Source organism: Oncorhynchus mykiss, chromosome 11 (genome assembly GCF_057628025.1).
Source record: "Oncorhynchus mykiss isolate SJ-2025 chromosome 11, ASM5762802v1, whole genome shotgun sequence".
Lineage (NCBI taxonomy): Eukaryota > Metazoa > Chordata > Actinopteri > Salmoniformes > Salmonidae > Oncorhynchus > Oncorhynchus mykiss.
The window spans coordinates 24,236,440-24,256,769 of NC_143032.1; the positions used below are offsets into that span (position 1 = coordinate 24,236,440).

At 43.8% G+C, this 20,330-nt stretch overlaps 1 protein-coding gene across 1 annotated transcript in view; it reads left to right on the forward strand.

Annotated features, from left to right (window-relative positions):
- The window catches only part of cubn (cubilin (intrinsic factor-cobalamin receptor)), a 53,672-nt gene that overhangs the window by 3,551 nt on the left and 29,791 nt on the right, over nt 1-20,330 (forward strand). Inside the window, exons 7-27 of the mRNA XM_021620557.3 lie at nt 33-201; nt 913-1,044; nt 1,673-1,768; nt 2,205-2,329; nt 2,755-2,941; nt 3,097-3,215; nt 3,506-3,740; nt 3,899-4,080; nt 4,233-4,395; nt 4,647-4,837; nt 5,292-5,448; nt 6,384-6,559; nt 9,085-9,250; nt 9,487-9,712; nt 9,968-10,098; nt 10,618-10,807; nt 11,092-11,252; nt 11,424-11,605; nt 11,803-11,959; nt 12,915-13,102; nt 17,997-18,156. Of these exons, the coding sequence (XP_021476232.3) occupies nt 33-201; nt 913-1,044; nt 1,673-1,768; nt 2,205-2,329; nt 2,755-2,941; nt 3,097-3,215; nt 3,506-3,740; nt 3,899-4,080; nt 4,233-4,395; nt 4,647-4,837; nt 5,292-5,448; nt 6,384-6,559; nt 9,085-9,250; nt 9,487-9,712; nt 9,968-10,098; nt 10,618-10,807; nt 11,092-11,252; nt 11,424-11,605; nt 11,803-11,959; nt 12,915-13,102; nt 17,997-18,156 (3,493 nt within the window). The remainder of the gene's footprint in view (nt 1-32; nt 202-912; nt 1,045-1,672; nt 1,769-2,204; nt 2,330-2,754; nt 2,942-3,096; nt 3,216-3,505; nt 3,741-3,898; nt 4,081-4,232; nt 4,396-4,646; nt 4,838-5,291; nt 5,449-6,383; nt 6,560-9,084; nt 9,251-9,486; nt 9,713-9,967; nt 10,099-10,617; nt 10,808-11,091; nt 11,253-11,423; nt 11,606-11,802; nt 11,960-12,914; nt 13,103-17,996; nt 18,157-20,330) is intronic.

The window sequence follows — 20,330 nt, forward strand, 5'->3', positions numbered from 1 at the left end:
AGGCCATGCCATGTTTTGTTATTTCCTTCCAGCCCAAGTTTAAGTGTGTTTGTGATGATGGTTGGATGGCCCCAGCCGGCAACCCGGCCTGTATCTCAGACGTGGATGAGTGTAGCCTTGCCCAGAAGCCTTGCTCCACCAACCCCCCTGTGACCTGTTACAACACCCAGGGATCCTTCTACTGCGGCTCCTGTCCTGCTGGTGAGAGCCGCTCAGTGCTCACAGTTTCCTTATCATCAATGGTATTGTGCATTAGGTCTGAGGAAACTGATGTTTGCTGACCCAAAATGGCTGTCATGGTTGGTTACCTCCATGTGGTTGCCAGATGGATGCTTCTTCCATCTTCCAAAATAGCATGTTTTGATCTTGAGTCGAAGTGCTCTCAAATTCAGTTATACAAGAGTACTTCTTAAGACAAAGACATTGCTCCAGCAAATCTGTACTTTACTGTATTTCTAGGGTTTGAACTTACAAGAAGTACAAGAAAGCACAAGATTTGCGATTCGTGAGCGTTATTGAATATCATTTGGAAACGGCTGTCCTTAGCTCCTAGCGGGACTGCCCCTCTCAGGTGATACTCTGACATTAAGGGATCTGGGTCGTATTTCTTTACTCTGGGAACAGCCCCATCGTGATTAACTGAACTCTACAGAGGAACACAGGCTGTTCTATGTGTGAAGATGTGTGGATCTTTATGATGCTTTGTGTGTGTGTGTGTGTGTGTGTGTGTGTGTGCATCAGTAAAGAATAAATGTTATGCTTGCTTGTATATCATTACAATAAACAATGCATCTGTAAACTAAATGTGAATGTTAACCTTGAATAATATGCCACTGCCTAACTGTGTAATAAACAATGATTTCCTGTATTACAGTAAATGTCCTTAGCACTGTTTGTTGTGCATTCCCCCAGGATGGCAGGGCAACGGCTACAGCTGTCTGGATGTGAATGAGTGTTCCATTAATAACGGAGGATGCTCCACTACTCCCATGGTCCAGTGTCTCAATACCATGGGCTCCTTCCACTGTGGAACCTGTCCTCCAGGTACCATTATCTGTATCTGGAGGACTGTCTTCTGGATCCTCTTCTTTCTTTACCTTCCTCTCTGTACTGTTTTCTGGTATTTTTCTAGGAGTTAGACAATGTTTTCTGTTGCTACAACTGATCTCTGGGTGACACATACACAACATTTAGACCAACATGGTCTTACTCAGGTTACTGTAAGAGTGTCCGTACACAACCCTTGGTTTGAAAGTCAAAACTGAGCTGGTGGATTTGGTGTACCACAGAAGAAAGCTGTCCTTGTTTTCCTGTCCGTGGTTACGGCGGATGCCAGCTGGCAGGTGGATGCTAGCTGACTCCTGGTAGTTTTCAGTAATATAGCTCTGATGAAAAGCAGATGCCTGACTATGTAGTGTGTTCAGCGCTAGCCCCATTCAGAGATCTCTGTGTGTATACCCCTCTGGCTCAGTTTCTGTCTCTCTCGTTTTCAATCTCACTTTGTCGACCTCTCCTCCGTCTGTCCCTGTCTGTCTCTCATAATTTGTCATTGTGCTCAACAGTATTTTATGGCCCTTTTTTATAATTCAAAATCTTGCTTTTTGACTAATGTATAGACCCACTGGTTCATTGGTGGATTGATTGATTGGTTAATTGATTGATCTGTATCCAGGCTATGAAGGAGATGGGAGAACCTGCACTCAGGCTAACATCTGTGCTAATAACAATGGAGGCTGCTACCCCCTTGCTACCTGCTCTTCCACTCCAGGTAAACGTGCACACACACACACACACCTACCTTTACGGCACCTAATGACCACTGGCTGTGAGGATAAGACAGGGCCATTATAGCAGGCGTTGACAGCTCTGCTCTCTCTCACCTCCCGATGGCTGACATCCACTACGAAGACATTGTTACAGCCAGGAGACTAGATTATGAAGCTATCTTATGAGTAGAGGCTGTGAGTGCTGAGAGAGCAGAGACACCAGAGATCAATGATCTATTCACCTATGGGAGGAAATGTAGTATACTTTTGTTGCATGGTAGTTAGGGAGATTTGGTTTATTTCTCTAACAAATTGTCCTTGTTTGTGCTGTATCCCTTATCCCTCATCTTTATACCCACTCCAGTAAATGCCCTGTGTCTTTTAATGTTATGGTGAGTGAGTTAATCAGGTATCCTGACTATGTCTCTGTGCTTCCAGGCTCCACCCTCCCAGTGTGCACCTGTCCCCCAGACTACACAGGAAATGGCTACGGCCCAACAGGATGCACCCAGAGCAGCAATATCTGCCAGACCAACAATCCATGTGTCAACGGACAGTGTGTGGTGAGCGTGGGTTACATGGGACTCTAGCAGCTTCACAGTTTCTCAGAACCAGGATTTTACTCCTTAACCTATGATTAGTCCAGTTTTCATCTATACAGTATATTATTTAAGCAGTAAGGCATGAGGGGGTGTAGTATGTGGCCAATATACCACGGCTAAGGGCTCTTCTTATGCACGACGCAATGCGGAGTGCCTGGATACAGCCCTTAGCCGTGGTAAATTGGCCATATACCACAAACACCCAAGGTGCCTTATTGCTATTATAAACTGGGTACCAACGTAGTTAGACCAGTAAAAATACATGTTTTGTCATATACGTGGTATACAGTCTGATATACTACAGCTGTCAGTCAATCAGCATTCAGGGCTTGAAAAAACCCTGTTTATAATTGGGTTTTGGTAACATTTTTGCTGTATCCCCCCAGCCTACTTCCAACGGGTATCTCTGTACCTGTAGTCCTGGCTGGGGAGGGGTGAACTGTGACCAGAATGTCAATGAGTGTGCCAGCAACCCATGTCAGAACGGAGGTACCTGCAACGATGGACTCAATGGATTCACCTGTACCTGCACTGACCAGTGGACAGGGCCAACCTGCCAGACCGCACAGCAAGGTGTGTGCATGTGTTTGTGCCGTCACTGCTTTGCATGTATATCTGTGTCTTTATGGAATGATAAAGAGAAATGGACTTATTTCAGGGCGTTTTGCTGTGTTTGTACAGTGTGTGTACTGTGTGCTTCACTTACCTGTGTGTGTGTGTGTTGTCAGTGTGTGGAGGCTACCTGACTGGCCCGGCTGGTACATTCAGCTACCCCAACACCCCTGGTAGTGACCAGTATGACCACCAGGTCAGCTGTGCTTGGGTCATCAGAACAGACGTCAACAAGGTCGGTGTAATCTAATGCCACACAGTCACTTACACGCGGCAGGTCCTGGACCAGACTACACATGACAAGACTGGACTCACAGTCTAACAAAGAGTTTGGCATATGCTGTTACATCAGTAGTAATGCAGTATCCCATGGAATAAGCATTTGTTGATTTGAATGCCTAACAATATGTGACATTTGTTCTATTCATTGTGCACGCCAAGTAGCTGTAGAAGATGAGTGAGTACAAGAGAAGTGGAATAGTTCTTTAATGCTGTGTTAATACTGTGGTGTTAATTTCTTCCCAGATTCTACGGATCACCTTCCCTCACTTTGAGCTGGAGAACAGTGCCAACTGCAACTTTGACTTCCTTCAGATCCACGATGGCGAGAGCGCCTCGGCCTATCAGTTAGGGAAGTACTGCGGTACCAGCTCCCCCGCAGAGCTCTTCAGCTCCCACAATGCATTGTACTTTTGGTTCCGCTCTGACCATTCCGTCAACGCAGGCGGCTTCACTGTGGCCTGGACCTCACAAACACCAGGTGTGTGTCTGTGCTTGTGTGTGCCTGTGCGCGTCTGTGTTAGCAAGAGACCTAGACAAAATGTATTATTTGCAGTCTACCTGAAATAGCTTAGTCAGGCGTTAACCATGTGCAGTCCTCTCCTCACGGCAATATGTACCTGTTTGTTCCACCTCCAGTATGTGGCGGGGAGTTGACCGAACCCTACGGTAACATCAACTCACCTGGTTACCCTGGCAACTATCCACCCAACCGCGACTGCTATTGGACGGTTGACGTGGCCCCCGGCCTGCTCATCACCTTTGCCTTCGGAACCCTCAGCCTGGAAAACCACCCTGACTGTAACTATGACTACCTGGAGGTGAGGCAGGCAACATGTCCCTTCAGCTGTGGAATATATATATATATCCCCACACATTATGTGAATATTAAGATTTTAAATGTTCATCCGCAACTGTGAAAGTTCTAGGTCTGTTACTGTAATGGTTGTCTGCCCTTGGTTCTGTGTTCTAGATTCGGGATGGTCTACTCCCAGAAGATACGGTTCTAGGGAAGTACTGCCACAATGTGTCTCCCGCCCCTCTCCAGACCACGGGACCTGCAGCATGGATCCGGTTCCACTCGGACTTCTCTAACTCTGACCGTGGCTTCCACATCACATACACCACCTCTCCATGTAAGAGATCTCTGTCATATCAACTACTGTTAACAACTGACCTTTGATAAGGATATGATTATTACAAGGATTCTCTATGTTTTGCAATGTCATATGCAGCTTTTCTTGGTCCCAGATCTTTGTGCTGTTTTGCTCATTCCTATGGTCATTCCATAAATTCCATAAACATCCCAAAGTGGTCTGGGACTAGGCTATTCTAAAGGATCTCCCTCTCCAACTGAAGGTCATGTGTCTGTCTCTCTCTGTTCTAGCTGACCCTGGTTGTGGAGGAACCTTTACAGAGAGCGAGGGCATCATCATCTCCCCCAACTGGCCCAATAACTACGCCCACAACCGCCAGTGTGTCTACGTCATCCGCCTGCCGGCCAATGAGATTGTCTCGCTCAACTTCACGCACATGGACTTGGAGTCCCACAGCGGTTGTGCGTTTGACTATGTGGAGGTACAGTAGTGTGTGTGTTTTTGTTTATCTATCCTTGTGGGTACCAGAAGTCCTCACAAGGATAGTAAAACAAAGAAATTCTGACATTTGGGGACAATTTCCCAGCCCACAATGAAAAATGCTAGGTTAGGTTTAGGATTAGAGTTAAGGTTAGGGTTAGGCATTACAGTTAGGTGTTTAGGGTTAGAAGTTTGGGGGGGTAAGGTTAGGGTTATGGTTAGGTTAAGGGTTTGGGGTTAAGGAAAAAATGATTTTTGATGGGAATAAATTATTTGGTCCCCACAAGGATAGCAATACAAAACTGTGTGTGTGCATGTGTGTGTTTGTGATTGAGATTGTTGGTGATGTCAAGGTGCTTTGTCTCTGGGAGGGGGATTAGCTATGATGTGTGTACCTGTATCTCTGTGTCCTCGTAACATTGTTCGTGTTTGACTCTCCTGGTTGTGTTTCCCAGGTCCGTGACGGTTCCACAGAGACAGACCCTCTGATTGGGAAGTACTGTGGCAACACCATCCCTGCCCCCATCCTGTCCTCCTCCAATGCTCTCTGGATCCGCTTCAAGTCTGACGGATCAATCACCCGGGCCGGGTTCAGGGCCACATACGAAGTCGGTGAGAAACACAAGCGCTGTCTAACCACACTAGTGGCAAAACACTGTCTCTTCACTGTCTTGTCACTGGAAAACCCCAACAAACCCAAGCTCTTCAGATATGCCAAAAAAGCATGACCCAGTGACATATAGGTTTACTGATAATGTACTGCATCCATGTAGTGCTTCTCACGAGGTCTCCAGGCAGTTAAAATCTCTAGTCCTCACGTCTCCCCGATCTCTACCTCTGTAGTAATCACATTTCAGCACAGCTGCCCCGCAGAGCTTATTGAAAGTGTGAGGCTTTTATGTGAAGGATAAAATGGGTTGTGTATTCAGCTTCTTCTGCCCCCTCCCCCACCATGCAGCTTTGTGTGTGTGTGTGGCCATCTCATATGTCTGTATGCCTGGCCTGTGTGTTATTTAACAGCTGCTCGAGAGAGAGAGAGAGAGAGAGAGAGAGAGAGAGACTGAGGTTATATCAGCACAATTGAGTTATTGACATAGTCGTGTTCTGTTCAATGTTCTCTACCTCTCTTATTGAACCCTAAGTCTTCCTGCGGCAATGGCAATCTCTGGTGATTAAACACACTCTTGACGCGCACCGTGAATAGTGTGTGTGTGCACTTTAATGGCCCACCCTCCACTCCATCTTCTGCACCTGGAAATGGCCTGTCAGACTGGACTACTTAGTGTCAAAGTTCTCAATGCTGGTTCTCTTCGCTCCGGATTTGCATATACAGTATGTGAAGTGTAACAGTTGTGTATGGTGATCTGAGCCAAAAGACCATTTACAGTTTTGTCATTTAGCAGGCTCTCTTACAGGTCCTTACAGTTCATTTTCATTATCTAGCCACTGGTTTGCAGTCCATTAGAATTAATTAACTTGACCTCCTTTTCCAATTAGTTTGTGCATAGCCATCTAGAATTGTCTCAATGGAGTTCTCTCTTTCCCAGGCTGTGGTGGCACCTTATCTGGGACAGGTCAGATCCGGTCCCCCTACCACCCTGATGCCTACCCCCACAACAAGGAGTGTGAGTGGGTCATCAACCAACCACAGGGCTACGTTGTCACCCTCAACTTCCTCACCTTCGACATCGAGAGTGGCTCCTGTGTATATGACTTTGTTGAGGTATTCAAAATTCACTCCAGCCTTTCATTCTTGAATTCTGCCTCTGATTGTCAAACATTGTCAATGAATATACAGTACCAGTCAAAAGAGTGGACACCTACTCATTCCAGGGTTTTTCTTTATTTTTACTATTTTCCACATTGTAGAATAATAGTGAAGACATTAAAACTATGAAATGGCACATATGGAATCATGTAGAAATTCCCCCCAGAAATGTCCAGGAACTTGCAGGTGCCTTGGTGGAAGAGTGGGGTAACATCTCACATCAAGAACTGGCAAATCTGGTGCAGTCCATGAGGAGGAGAAACACTGCAGTACTAAGTTTAGCTGGTGGCCACACCAGATACTGACTGTTACTTTTGATTTTGACCCCCCCTCCCCTTTGTTCAGGGACACATTATTCAATTTCTGTTAGTCACATGTCTGTGGAACTTGTTCAGTTTATGTCTGTTGTTCAATCTTATGTTCATACAAATATTTATGTTAAGTTTGCTGAAAATGAATGCAGTTGACAGTGAGAGGACGTTTATTTTTTTTGCTGAGTTTGTTTACATTGCCAAAGCAACTGAAATAGATAATTAACAAAAGTGAAATAATATACCATATACAATATATACCATAAAAAAATTGCAATAAACATTACTCACAAAAGTTCCAAAGGAATAGAGACATTTACAAAATGATGGCTATATATGTTGTGCAAATAGTTAAAGTACAAAAGGGAAAATAAATAAACATAAATAAGGGAAAGGGGGACCCCTAGTCAGTTGTACAACTGAATGCATTCAACTGAAATGTGTCTTCCGCATTTAACCCTTAACCCCTGTCGTATTATCAATGGTGTTTGTTCTTCACTGGTTGCCCTTTTCTTGTGGCAACAGGTCACAAATCGTGGGTCTGTGTAATCTGAGGGAAATATGTGTCTCTAATATGGTCATACAGTTGGCCGGGGGTTAGGAAGTGCAGCTCAGTTTCCACCTCATTTTGTGGGCAGTTTGCACATAGCCTGTCTTCTCTTGACTGCCAGGTCTGCCTTCAGTCGCCTTTCTCAATAGCAAGGTTATGCTTACTGAGTATGTACATAGTAAATATTTCCTTAATTTTGGGTCAGTCACGGTGGTCATGTATTCTGCCACTGTAGGGCCAAATAGCATTCTAGTTTGCTCAGGTCTTTTTTTGTAAATTCTTTCCAACGTGTCAAGTAATTATCTTTTTGTTTTCTCATGATTTGGTTGGGTCTAATTGTGTAGTTGTCCTGGTGCTCTGTGGGGTTAGTTTGTGTTTTTGAACAGAGCCCCAGGACCAGCTTGCTTAGGGGACTCTACTCCAGGTTAATCTCTCTGTAGGTGATGGCTTTGTTATGGAAGGGTTGAGAATCGCTTCTTTTTAGGTGGTTGTAGAATTTAACGGCTCTTTTCTGTATTTTGATCATTAGTGGGTATCGGCCTAATTCTCCTCTGCATGCGTTTGGTGTTTTACGTTGTACATGGAGGATATTTTTTCAGAATTCTGCATGCAGTCTCAATTTGGTGTTTGTCCCATTTTGTGAATTGTTGATTTGTGAGAGGACCCCAGACCTCACAACCATAAAGGGAAATGGGTTCCATAACTGATTCAAGTATTTTTTGCCAGATCCTAATTGGTATGTCAAATGTTATGCTACTTTTGATGGCATAGAAGGCCCTTCTTGCCTTGTGAAGGATCTAAGAGACAGCGTTGTGGATGTTACTTGTGGCGCCAATGTTTAGGATGAGATATATATAGTTTTCTTGTGTGCTCTAGGGCAACGGTGTCTAGATGGAATTTGTTTTTTGTGGTCCTGGCAACTGGACCTTTTTTGGAACACCATTATTTTTGTCTTACTGAGATTTACTGTCAGGGCCCAGGTCTGACAGAATCTGTGCAGAAGATCTAGGTGCTGCTGTAGACCCTCCTTGATTGGGGACAAAAGCACCTGATAATCAGCAAACAGCAGACATTTTACTTCAAATTCTAGTAGGGTGTGGCAGGGTGCTGCAGATTGTTCTAGTACCCTTGTACTAGTCAGTATATATGCAAGAGAGTGGGGCTTAAGCTGCATCCCTGTCTCACCCTAAGGCCCTGTGGAAAGAAATGTGTGTGTTGTTTTGCCAGTTTTAACTGCACACTTGTTGTTTGTGTACATTTATTTTATCATGTTTAATCCCCAACACCACTTTCCATCAATTTGTATAGCAGACCCTCATGAAAAATGTTCTTTCTTTATTTCTTTCTCTCTCTCGCGCTCTTTCTTTCTCTCTCGCGCGCTCTTTCTTTCTCTCTCTTTCTATCTTTCACTCCTCTCTTTCTTTCTTTCTTTCTTTCTTTCTTTCTTTCTTTCTTTCTTTCTTTCTTTCTTTCTTTCTTTCTTTCTTTCTTTCTTTCTTTCTTTCTTTCTTTCTTTCTTTCTTTCTTTCTTTCTTTCTTTCTTTCTTTCTTTCTTTCTTTCTTTCTTTCTTTCTTTCTTTCTTTCTTTCTTTCTTTCTTTCTTTCTTTCCCCCCCCCAGGTAAGGGACGGCTCCACGGTGAGCTCTCCTCTGATTGGTACATACTGTGGCAACACCATGCCAGCCATGCTCCAGTCCACCCAGAGGTCCATGTACATCCGCTTCAAGACTGACTCGTCTGTCTCCAACCATGGCTTCACCGCAGCCTATGACTCTGCTATGGAGGGTAAGCCCCTGGCACTCATGAGATATGTAGTTTATTCTGCCTTAACTTAAAGCTCAAGTATCTAGTAGTGTGTATGTGTTGTCAGTGAGTGGTATCTGTGAGCCTATGTGTCCTGGGACAAATCCTTTGTCTCTGTATAATATTTAAAAAAATATATTAATTGTGTTGACTATGAATGAGGTGTAAAAAGAATAGTAATTTTGAGCCTGTTTCCCTGTTTGATACCACGATGCCAGGTTGTGGCGCTACTCTTAATGCCCCATCGGGCTCCCTCACCAGCCCTGGCCATCCCAACAACTACCCCCATGGAGCCAACTGCACCTGGTACATCTCTGTCGCCCCAGGCAACCTCATCCGCCTGTCCTTCACCTCCTTCAACATGGAGTACCACATCAGCTGTAACTATGACTACGTAGAGGTGTATGACAATGGCACCGTGGCGACTGGGACCAAGCTTGGCAGGTAGAGTACAGTACACGCAAACAAACCCATGTCAAGGTTTTAAGAACCCGTGGCAATATGGTGATTACCATAAAACATGTTAATGTGTGTGAACCTTGGCATGATTCAAAGTCAATATGCACTCTAGAAGTGATTCACTCTCGTGATAATTTACTCCCAACTCGACATCAACTCAAACTTCAGTTAACTTCTGTTGATTGTTTGGGAAAGAATAACCCTTTTTTCCTCCTCCGCATGCGGCCTATCTCTTTCCAGGTACTGCGGTCGGTCCGTCCCTCCCTCTCTGACCAGCACAGACAACCTGATGACTGTCCTCTTTGTCTCCGACATCAGCCTAGCAACCGAAGGCTTCTCTGCCAACTATGTCTCCATCGATGCCACCACCGGTACGGTTACCCTCGGCAACAAGAAACATTACGGTTACCTTTGGCAACCGCTATTTCCATTTACAACCCCCCCCCCAACAACACATTCATTCACAGAATAAGTCACATAACATCTGTGATATATGAGGGTTAGGAAGAAGGAATCACCGCCACTACGAGTACTGTTACCTTCAACAACATCAAGAATTCAAATTAACAGAAAAATAGAAAATATTTTGTCACATAAAATAGATGCGATACCAGGGTTAGAGGGGGTTCAAACCTTTATAACAAAATAAAGAAAACAAAACAAGAAAACATACAGAAAAGATGGCAGTAGTAAAGTAGAAGATTATATCCGAGTTTGACCAATGCTTTGCCTCTTGCTTGAATGGTACTGTAATTTACTGCACACAACATTACCCCTTTATGGTGTTTGGTGTTATGGTGTTGAGGTCTGGTACTGCAAGACTAACCTTATGTTAACCCCATCTTTCCCCTCATATTCACTAAATCCTATTCCTCTCATGTCTTCCCCAGACTGTAGTGAGACTTTCACCTCCCCTACAGGAGAACTCAGCTCTCCTAACTTTCCCAGTAACTACCCCAACAACCGCCAGTGTATCTATAAGATCATCGTTGGGGTCAACATGCAGATCATGCTCAACTTCACTGACTTTAATATGGAGGGCTCACCACCCAACTGTGCTTTCGACTATGTAGAGATCAGGTGAGCACCCAGTCATAACGGGCCTGATCTTATTCAGCTGTTACAGGAGGATGTTTGTCAGTTGTATGATTCAATTTCACTTGAGCAGTCATTTTGGTGTAGTTAGCAGCTAGCCAGGCAAGAGAACCCATGCCAAAGTGAGTGACTGTGAAACCAATGTACAATAATGTGATTAGAATCAAATGAGAACTATGTCAGCAAGCGTGACGAGACGAAAGCTGTTAATATAGCCAGCAACTTAAATGCCACTATTTGTATCTCCCACTGTTCTCTCTGTCCCACAGAGATGGCGGTTATGAAACCTCTCCTCTGATTGGCAAGTTCTGCTCCAACCAGAGGCCTCCAATGATGGTGTCCCATAGCAACCGCCTGTGGCTCATGTTCCGTTCTGACTCCTCTGCCACCTTCCCTGGCTTCAGGGCACACTGGGACGGCACGCAGACAGGTGGGTGTGTGGGAGAAATGTCTATTTCATTAGCATCATCTTCAACAGGTATTGTGATACATACCCTAAAATGTACTATACTTGAACTACTCCAAATCTTAACTCCATCCCTCTGTTTGTACCTCTCTCCTCCTATTCCTCTCCTTTTGTTCATGCCCTTTCCCAACCTAGGCTGTGGAGGTACTCTGACCACCAGTTCGGGAGGGTTCTCCTCTCCTAACTACCCCCTACCCTACCACACTAACGCTGAGTGCTACTGGCTGATCAAGGCCGGCGCTGGGAGCCTGATCACTCTCAGCTTTGGTGACTTCGATCTGGAGTCCAGCACCAGCTGTACATATGACTACCTGGCCGTGAGTACAGAGCACTGTTCAAGGTTATCACACCCACATAACAGTCAGTCAGTACAAACTGAAATTGAACAGGAGAGACCATATGTGTTTATGACGTTGCTGAAAGAAAAGCATATCCCTTGCCCCTTTCGATATCTAACATAATGTCTGTCTGTCTGTCTGCCTGCCTGCCCATCTGTCCGCCCGTCTGTCCGTAGGTGTACGATGGGAACAGCACTAATGCTCCACAGCTGGCCAACCTGTGTGGGTCTCAGTTGCCCGCCCCAATCAACTCCAGTAGGAGTGAGCTCTATGTGAAACTACGCACAGACAGTGTCGTCGCAGCTGGAGGCTTCGTGGCCATGTACACAACCAGTGAGCATCTATCTCTCTCTCTCACACACACACACACACACACACACGCACACACACGCACACGTCTAGCTTTACGCAAATATACCTCCCCAGTAGCCACTCCATGTAATTGATGTGTCCTAATGGAGCTGTTGGGTGATTATAAGCCATCTGGCTTTCCAAAGACATTCAGCCATCTCTGTTTGCTGCTTGAGCTGGTACGCTCATGTTGATTTTGTTATCATTTTGTAGGTTCCATTTTACTTTCTTGTTATCCAATTTGTACATGTTTACTTTGACATAGTTACATTTGAATCTTGAGATACAGTAAACCTTACTACAGTTCATGCCGTACCATACCTAAGAGGCTTGCAAGTGGTATCCCAGGGTGCCTTTTGTTTGGTTTCCATAGAAATGGGTTTAGGGAACGCACTCTTGAGGTTCGAGAGGTGAGGAGACCGAGTTGCCAGAGGTACTCGCACTACAAAAGAATGTCAGAGTGGGGACTGGCTTTTGTTCTTATTGTCAGTGTTGTCAAATGGGCTTTCTGGAAGTCATGATGAAAGAACAAGAGGTCACTCTTAGTGAAGTCTATCTTGTTTTGTTTCTGTCACAGCGCTTTCCAATTTGGCCCTGGACTCATGTTCTCATTCTGTCCCTGGAACACTAATTGTCACTTAGGTTTATACAGAGAGGTCAGCTCTGCTCTGAAGATTTATTTAGTTATTCCTGGAAAAATAACAAACGTTCAGTTTGACTCTCAGTTGAAAAGTACAACGTTTGCCTTTTTGTTGGCTCTCATGCTTAAGCTTGACATTTCTGTCCTAAAACACAATGTACATTTATTTCCTTTTAATATTGGAATATATTTTGGTAACAAGCAAATATATCCTTATATCACCATGAAATCTAGTAAATGGAATACTGCTAAATTCACTAAACACATTACTATGAGCTCACTCTCTGTCTTCCGTAGACTGTCAAGGTGTGCTGATCGCCAACCAGGCGCGTGGGGAGATTGAGTCTCTGAACTACCCCAACACCTACCCCCACAACTCCATGTGTAGCTGGACCATCCAGGCCTCCATGGGCAACACCATCAACTACACCTTCATGACCTTTGACCTGGAGGGGACCAGCGTCTGTAGTTTCGACTACGTCAAGGTGGGTGGCGTCCTTTGGGAAACAGTGCAAGATAATGTGATGCTAGTGCGGTTTAATGAACTCTAATCAGAGTAGCATCATAACATTTGGAAACTGAATGGATCTAAATGAAAGAGGTTGAAACTGAGAAACTGTCCCTGTTGACCTGGCCTGAGCTTTCTGTTCTCCCGGATGACATCACTCCAGGAAAGGCATCGTCAGGTCAGGAGGTCAGAACCCCCTTCATGTGATTAGTGTTGCGTGTTAGTAGTCATTGGTGATGGGTTGGCCTATTCAATTCTGGGAGGAAGTATCAGTTTCCTCCGCTGTGCTCTACTGACTCACCACATGGACAGGGAGCAGGAGACAGATGGACCTCTGACTCAGCTTATACTCTGGAGATAGTGTACACAGTGACTGGTTCTCACTACATGCATCAACACTTTTGACATTACCTGATAGGTGTGAGTTTTGATGCAATCTTTAAAATATGTTTCTTAGTGAGAAGTTGGATTTCAGCTCTCTCTCCTCTGTACAATAGTTACTAGTGTCCTGGACTGAGCTGAAATAGAATGTGACTGAAACCTGCATGGGAAGTAGTTGATAGACAGTTTCCTGTGATCTGGACAAGTTCTCACAGGTTTTCTTCAGGGGTTCATTTTGACATGATTTTCAAGGAAGACCTCATTTCTTAGAACATGCTACAAGGCGGACCTTTCATGGCTTACATAATACAAGTGAGTTCTATGGCTCTTCATCTAACTCACTCACTGGAAATAAATGTCTTTGTGGAAACAAAATAGTGCTGTTTTCAACTCGCCCCCTGGTCACCATGACAACCCCAGCACACATGGATGACATCATGGGCTCTTGTAGTTAAATAGACTCATTCTGTGCGGGTCTAGATTTCCTGGAGACTGGTAATTCACCTCCTCCTGCTGCCCCTCCTATTTGGCTAGGCTGATCTCACCACTGTTTTTGTTGCCTCTACTCTATTCCACAGACCTGCAACTTTATGGTGCCAGTCTAAGTATTTTACTCATAGAACACTGTATGGCACAATTGACACCCCTATGGGCCCTGGTCGAAATGAATGCCAAACATTTTATAATTTTCAGTGTACAAAACAGAAATGTCTCGTGAAGATTGTCATGACATTGTACTCTCAAATAATGTTGATTGTAACGGAGGGAACAATAACCTTGTTGCAAATCACCAATAACACATTACACAATCGTAATTCAACTCTGTAGTGATATTGGTCTGCGTTGTCCTTTAGTCCTCACAGTATATCCACAGGCTTATGGTAATCTTTCTGTTTGTTTACTTTTGGATGTAATGAATCTGAGATGTCAAGCTTTGTATTACATGAAAGGTCATATTCTTCATCCTCGTCATTACCTGGTCTAACATCTGACCTCTAACCCCCATAGAATGTATGGCCTGGTTAGTGCAGAGGAGGTAGAGTAGGTTAACATCAATAACACAGAGGTCTTAACAGGGAATGATTCATCTATCCAGCTTTAATTTCACCTCTTCAATCTTAGGCCTCTAAATCCATTCACTGACATGTAGACATACAGTGGGATCCATAATTATTGGCACCATTGATAAAGATGAGCAAAAAATACTATATCAAATAAATAACACACATACTGAGCTATAGTGTATGCTAATAACATTTGGACAATTATAATATGTTATACTAATACAGTTGGTCAGTGAAATAGATTTGATTTAACAAGTAATAAAAATGAAACTGTCTAAAAAAGATGGGTACATTTTTAACACCCGTTTTCAATACTCTAGCACCTTACCCTTGCGAGGATAATGACAATGAGCCTTTTTATTTAAAAAAAAATATGAGCTTGGAGAACACATTGGGAGGGATCTTAGACCATTCCTCCATAATGAATCTTTCCAGATCCTTGATATCCTTTGTCTGCGCTTATGGACTGCCTGCTTCAATTCAAACCACAAGTCCGGAGTCTGTGATAGCTATTGGCTCGTTTCACCTCAAAAAGCACAAGAAAGAGGATGTCTGACAAGTAGTATGGAGCTGTGGCATGGAGTATTGTTTCTTCATCCTATGTAATGTATTCTCAGTGAATTTGGTGAGTTTTTAGGCACATAGGAGTCTTAGGACACATCTCCTTCGCATAGAGTTAATCAGGTTGTTGATTGTGACCTGTGGAATGTTGTCCCACTCTTCAATGGCTGTGCGAAGTTGTTGGATATTGGCGGGAACTGGAACATGCTGTCGCACACATCGATCCAATCTTTTTCACAACGTTGACATCAACAAATCGCTCACCCACACGTCACCATACATGTGGTCTGCAGTTGTGAGGCCTGTCAGACGTACTGCCAAATTCTCTAAAATGACATTGGAGGCGGCTTATGGCTGAGAAATGAACATTCAAATCTCTGTCAACAGCTTTGGTGAACATTTCTGCAGTCAGTGTGCCAGTTGCACGCTCCCTCAACTTGAGACATCTGTCTCAGTTCTTCAAGCTTTGTCAAGTTGGTTGTTGATCATTGCTAGACAAACATTTTCAATTCTTGCCATAGATCTAAGTCAAACTGTAACTAGGCCACTCAGGAACATTCAATGTCGTCTTGGTAAGAAACTCCAGTGTATGTTTGGCCTTGTGTTTTAGGTTATTGTCCTGCTGAAAGGTGAATTTGTCTCCCAGTATCTGTTGGAAGGCAGGCTGACCCAGGTTTTCCTCTAGAATTTAGCCTCTTCTTAACTCTATTCCGTTTATTTTAATCCTGAAAAACTCCTTAGTCCTTGCCGATGACAAGCATACCCATAACATGATGCAGCCACCACCATGCTTGAAAATATGAAGAGTGGTACTCGGTGATGTATTGTGTTGGATTTGCCCCAAACATAATGCTTTGTATTAAGGACATAAAGTGCATTTCTTTGCCACATGTTTTACTGTAGTGTTTTTATTGTAAACACTTTGCATGTTTTGGAATATTTTTTTCTGTACTGGTTTCCTTATTTTCTCTCTGTTATTTAGGTTAGTATTGGGGAATAACTACACGTTTGTTGATCCATCCTCAGTTTTCTCCTACCACAACCATTAAACTGTAACTGTTTTAAAGTTACCATTGGCCTCATGGTGAAATCCCTGAGTGCTTTCCTTGCTCTCTGGCAACTGAGTTAGGAAGGACGCCTGTATCTTTGTAGTGACTGGGTGTATTGATACACCATCCAAAGTGTAATGAATAATTCACCATGCTCAAAGGGATATTCAGTGTCTGCTTTTACCCATCTACCAATAGGTGCCCTTTGCGAGGTGTAGGAAAACCTCCCTGGTCTTTGTGGTTGAATCTGTTGTTGTTCGACTGAGAGACCTTTACAAATAACTGTATGTTCGAGTTATAGAGATGAGGTAGTCATTGAAAGAGAATGTTAAACACGTATTATTATACTCTATTATACACTATTACACGACTGTGTGGCCAGGTACGACTCCAACACCATCATTAAGTTTGCAGATGACACAACAGTGGTAGGCCTGATCACCGACAACGACGAGACAGCCTATAGGGAGGAGGTCAGAGACCTATCCCTCAACGTAACCAAGACTAAGGAGATGATTGTGGACTACAGGAAAAGGAGGACCGAGCACGCCCCAATTCTCATCGACAGGGCTGTAGTGGAGCAGGTTGAGAGCTTCAAGTCCCTTGGTGTCCACATCACCAACAAACTAGAATGGTCCAAACACACCAAGACAGTTGTAAAGAGGGCACGACAAAGCCTATTCCCCTTCAGGAAACTAAAATATTTGGCATGGGTCCTCAGATCCTCAATAGGTTCTACAGCTGCAACATTGAGAGCATCCTGGTTGTATCACTGCCTGGTACGGCAACTGCTCGGCCTCCGACCTCAAGGCACTTGAGAGGGTGGTGCGTATGGCCCAGTACATCATTACTACCTCAATTAGCCCGACTGCCAGTGCCCCCACACATTGGCTACCCGGACTATCTGCATTGTGTCCCGACACCCACCACCCGCCAACCCCTCTTTTACGCTACTGCTACTCTGTTTATCATATATGCATAGTCACTTTAACCATATCTACATGTACATACTACCTCAATCAGCCTGACTAACCGGTGCCTGTATATAGCCTCGCTACTGTTATAATTCACTGTCTTTTTACTGTTGTTGTTTATTTTCTTACTTATCTATTGTTCACCTAATACCTATTTTTTTACTTAAAAATGGCACTGTATTCGGCACATGACAAATATTGCACACAGAGTGAGTCCATGCAACTTATTATGTGACTTGTTAAGAACTTTTTTTACTGCTGAACTTATTTAGGCTTGTAATAACAAAGGGGTTGAATATTTTGCTTTTCATTTTTTATTAATAATTCCACTGACATTAGGGGCATTGTTTCTAAGCGAGTGACACAAAATCTCTATTTAATCCATTTTAAATTCTGGCTGTAACACAACAAAATGTGGAGAAATTCAAGGAGTGTGAATACTTTCTGAAGGCACTGCCCTTCTTAGATTAGACCCCCTCCCCCCCAGTTTCCACCTCCCTTTCAGGCCTCAGAATATGTCAGGATTCATTCATCTCATCTCCTCTCTCCTCCCCTCTCTCTGTTCTGGTCTGTTACATAAGAATACACCATGCCAAGACAATGGAGCTTATTGTTGCATTGTCACCACCTCACCACTATACTAACACATTATGTTTACAATAGGAAGCCATATTTCAGGTTATTAGTACATATGTTTGAATTTATATACATTTCCTGTAGCTCTGAAGTCCCGTGAAGCTATCCAAATATGTGTATGCTTGTATTTGTAGCTTTATTCTAATATTTATTCAGTTTTCTCAGAATAGCTAACAGTTCCTAACCTGTTTTGATATTTTCCCCAGCTGTACAATGGTCCCAATGATCAAGCCCCTCTGATTGGCTCGTACTGTGGGAGCACGCCCCCTCCGGCTAACACCACGACTAGTTCCTCCCTTCATATGGTGTTCCACACTGACTCCTCAATTGCCATGACGGGCTTCCAGATGCTCTGGTACCAGAACGGTGAGACCACAAACACAACCACAACTAACTCTTGTACCACAACACAATCACAATACGTAATAAGTAATAGAACAATAACAACCTTACACAACAAACTGTCTGTGTCCAAAATGGCACCCTATTCCCTTCATAGTGCAGTACTTTTGACCAGCAAAACCCGCCCATCTGGCACTCCAGGTAAGCTAGAGCAAATATTTCAAATAGTATTTAAAACCAGGTCTGACTGTTAGTATGAATATCACGTTTTACTAGCTAGATTGGAGAGGGACCACAAATACCCCCCCCTTCCTCTTACTGCTGTGTTCCATTATGATGTCATCTGTTCCTACTCTTCACTTCTTTCCCAAACAACTGGGAACTCCCCCTGCCCTCACTCCCACATAGGAAAGGGCCTGGCCCAAACACCCAGTGTTACTGGACGATTCATTGTAAATAGGCCTAAAGTACAGCCAAAGTGGTCTGTGTTGAATTATTTAGTATAAGACTGAATGGAGGGAATTGGCAAGAGAAATTGTCAAATGTGACTGCTTGTGGTAGAATATGCATTTGTCATAAAATACACTCCTAATTTAAAGTAATCCCATGTTTCAGGGATATTCAATGATTTACAACACAGAGCTAGCCTGTGGAGCTAGCCTGTGGAGCTAGTCTGGGAAGCTAGTCTGGGGAGCTAGTCTGGGGAGCTAGTCTGGGGAGCTAGTCTGGGGAGCTAGTCTGGGGAGCTAGCCTGTGGAGCTAGTCTGGGGAGCTAGTCTGGGGAGCTAGTCTGGGGAGCTAGTCTGGGGAACTAGTCTTGGGAGCTAGTCTTGGGAGCTAGTCTTGGGAGCTAGTCTTGGGAGCTAGTCTTGGGAGCTAGTCTGGGGAGCTAGTCTGGGGAGCTAGTCTGGGGAGCTAGTCTTGGGAGCTAGACTGGGGAGCTACTCTTGGGAGCTAGTCTGGGGAGCTAGTCCAAAGGAAAAGTTAGATCAAGACTACCTGGAAAGCTGTAAGAGGCTTATGGAAGATAAGAGATGCCACAAAGTTTAGAGGCCAGCATTCCTGTTAATTTTTCATCAAGTATTACACTCCAATTTTGTTAATATTGAAGAAGTTGTAATTAGCTCGAAGTCGTTTACAGCTTCATTGTTTGTGCTCTTCATTGCACAATTATGGACATTTGCATTCCCATTTGCAACACATGCAGTCTACACACAGTATCATTTTTACAAATTGTTCACTAGCCATTCGGTCCCCTGCTTTTATTTATATTCCACAACACTGAGATTTACTGAGTGAATAGCAGGATGACATTGATGTTGCTGAAATTATCTTGATCGTCATAGACCTAACACATTGATAATATACAGATCATTAATAACAATCCTAAATCATAATTTGACAGCTTGTGAATACGGTATGCTCGGGGGATAATACTGTACGATTTGGAATGGAAATGATACTCACAATCTTTAAATAAAATAACTGTCATGACCACAGACTCGGTAAATGAGATTGTAGAATGCAGGTAACAATGTTACCTGCATTCTTCTTCAGCTCCCCCACCTGGCTCTCCATATCCCTGAGCTCAGCCATTGTGATGCCCAGTTGGGATGTAAGACCTGGAGAAATATGAATAGCAAGCTTTCAAGACCGATTATTGAAAGGGCGTAGTGCAAATCTATGAATTTCGTATTACCTTCATTCACTGTCTGTAGGGTAGCCACTGTAGACTCCGCCCCTGTCAGTCTGGCCTTCAAGTCCCTGAGCTCAACCACTGTGGTGCTCAGTTGGGATGTAAGCTTTAGCGAGCTTTTAAGGGCCATCGTTTGAGACATTAAAGACCTTAACCATAATGGACAAAACAGCCGAGCGTTAAGGTGAGCTCAGTTTATGAATCAGCCATTTTTGAATCCATTATTTATTTTTAAAAGAGAAAAATAACAGGTCTAACGGTTTAAATAGTCTATTAATTGATACCTTTGATTTCAGTCTGTAGGACAGCCACTGTAGACTCCTAGCTGCTTAGCTCCTCCTCAGTCGCTTTCAGCCTGGCCTCCATTCCTTCTATCTTTATCAGTAAAATAAATGTCAGGCTGGCAGCTTCTCCCTGAGTCTTCTAGGATTTGACTATTAGCTTCCTGACTTTCTGCCCTCTCTCCCTCCACATGTATCTCAGAAGTGATCTCAATCCCTGT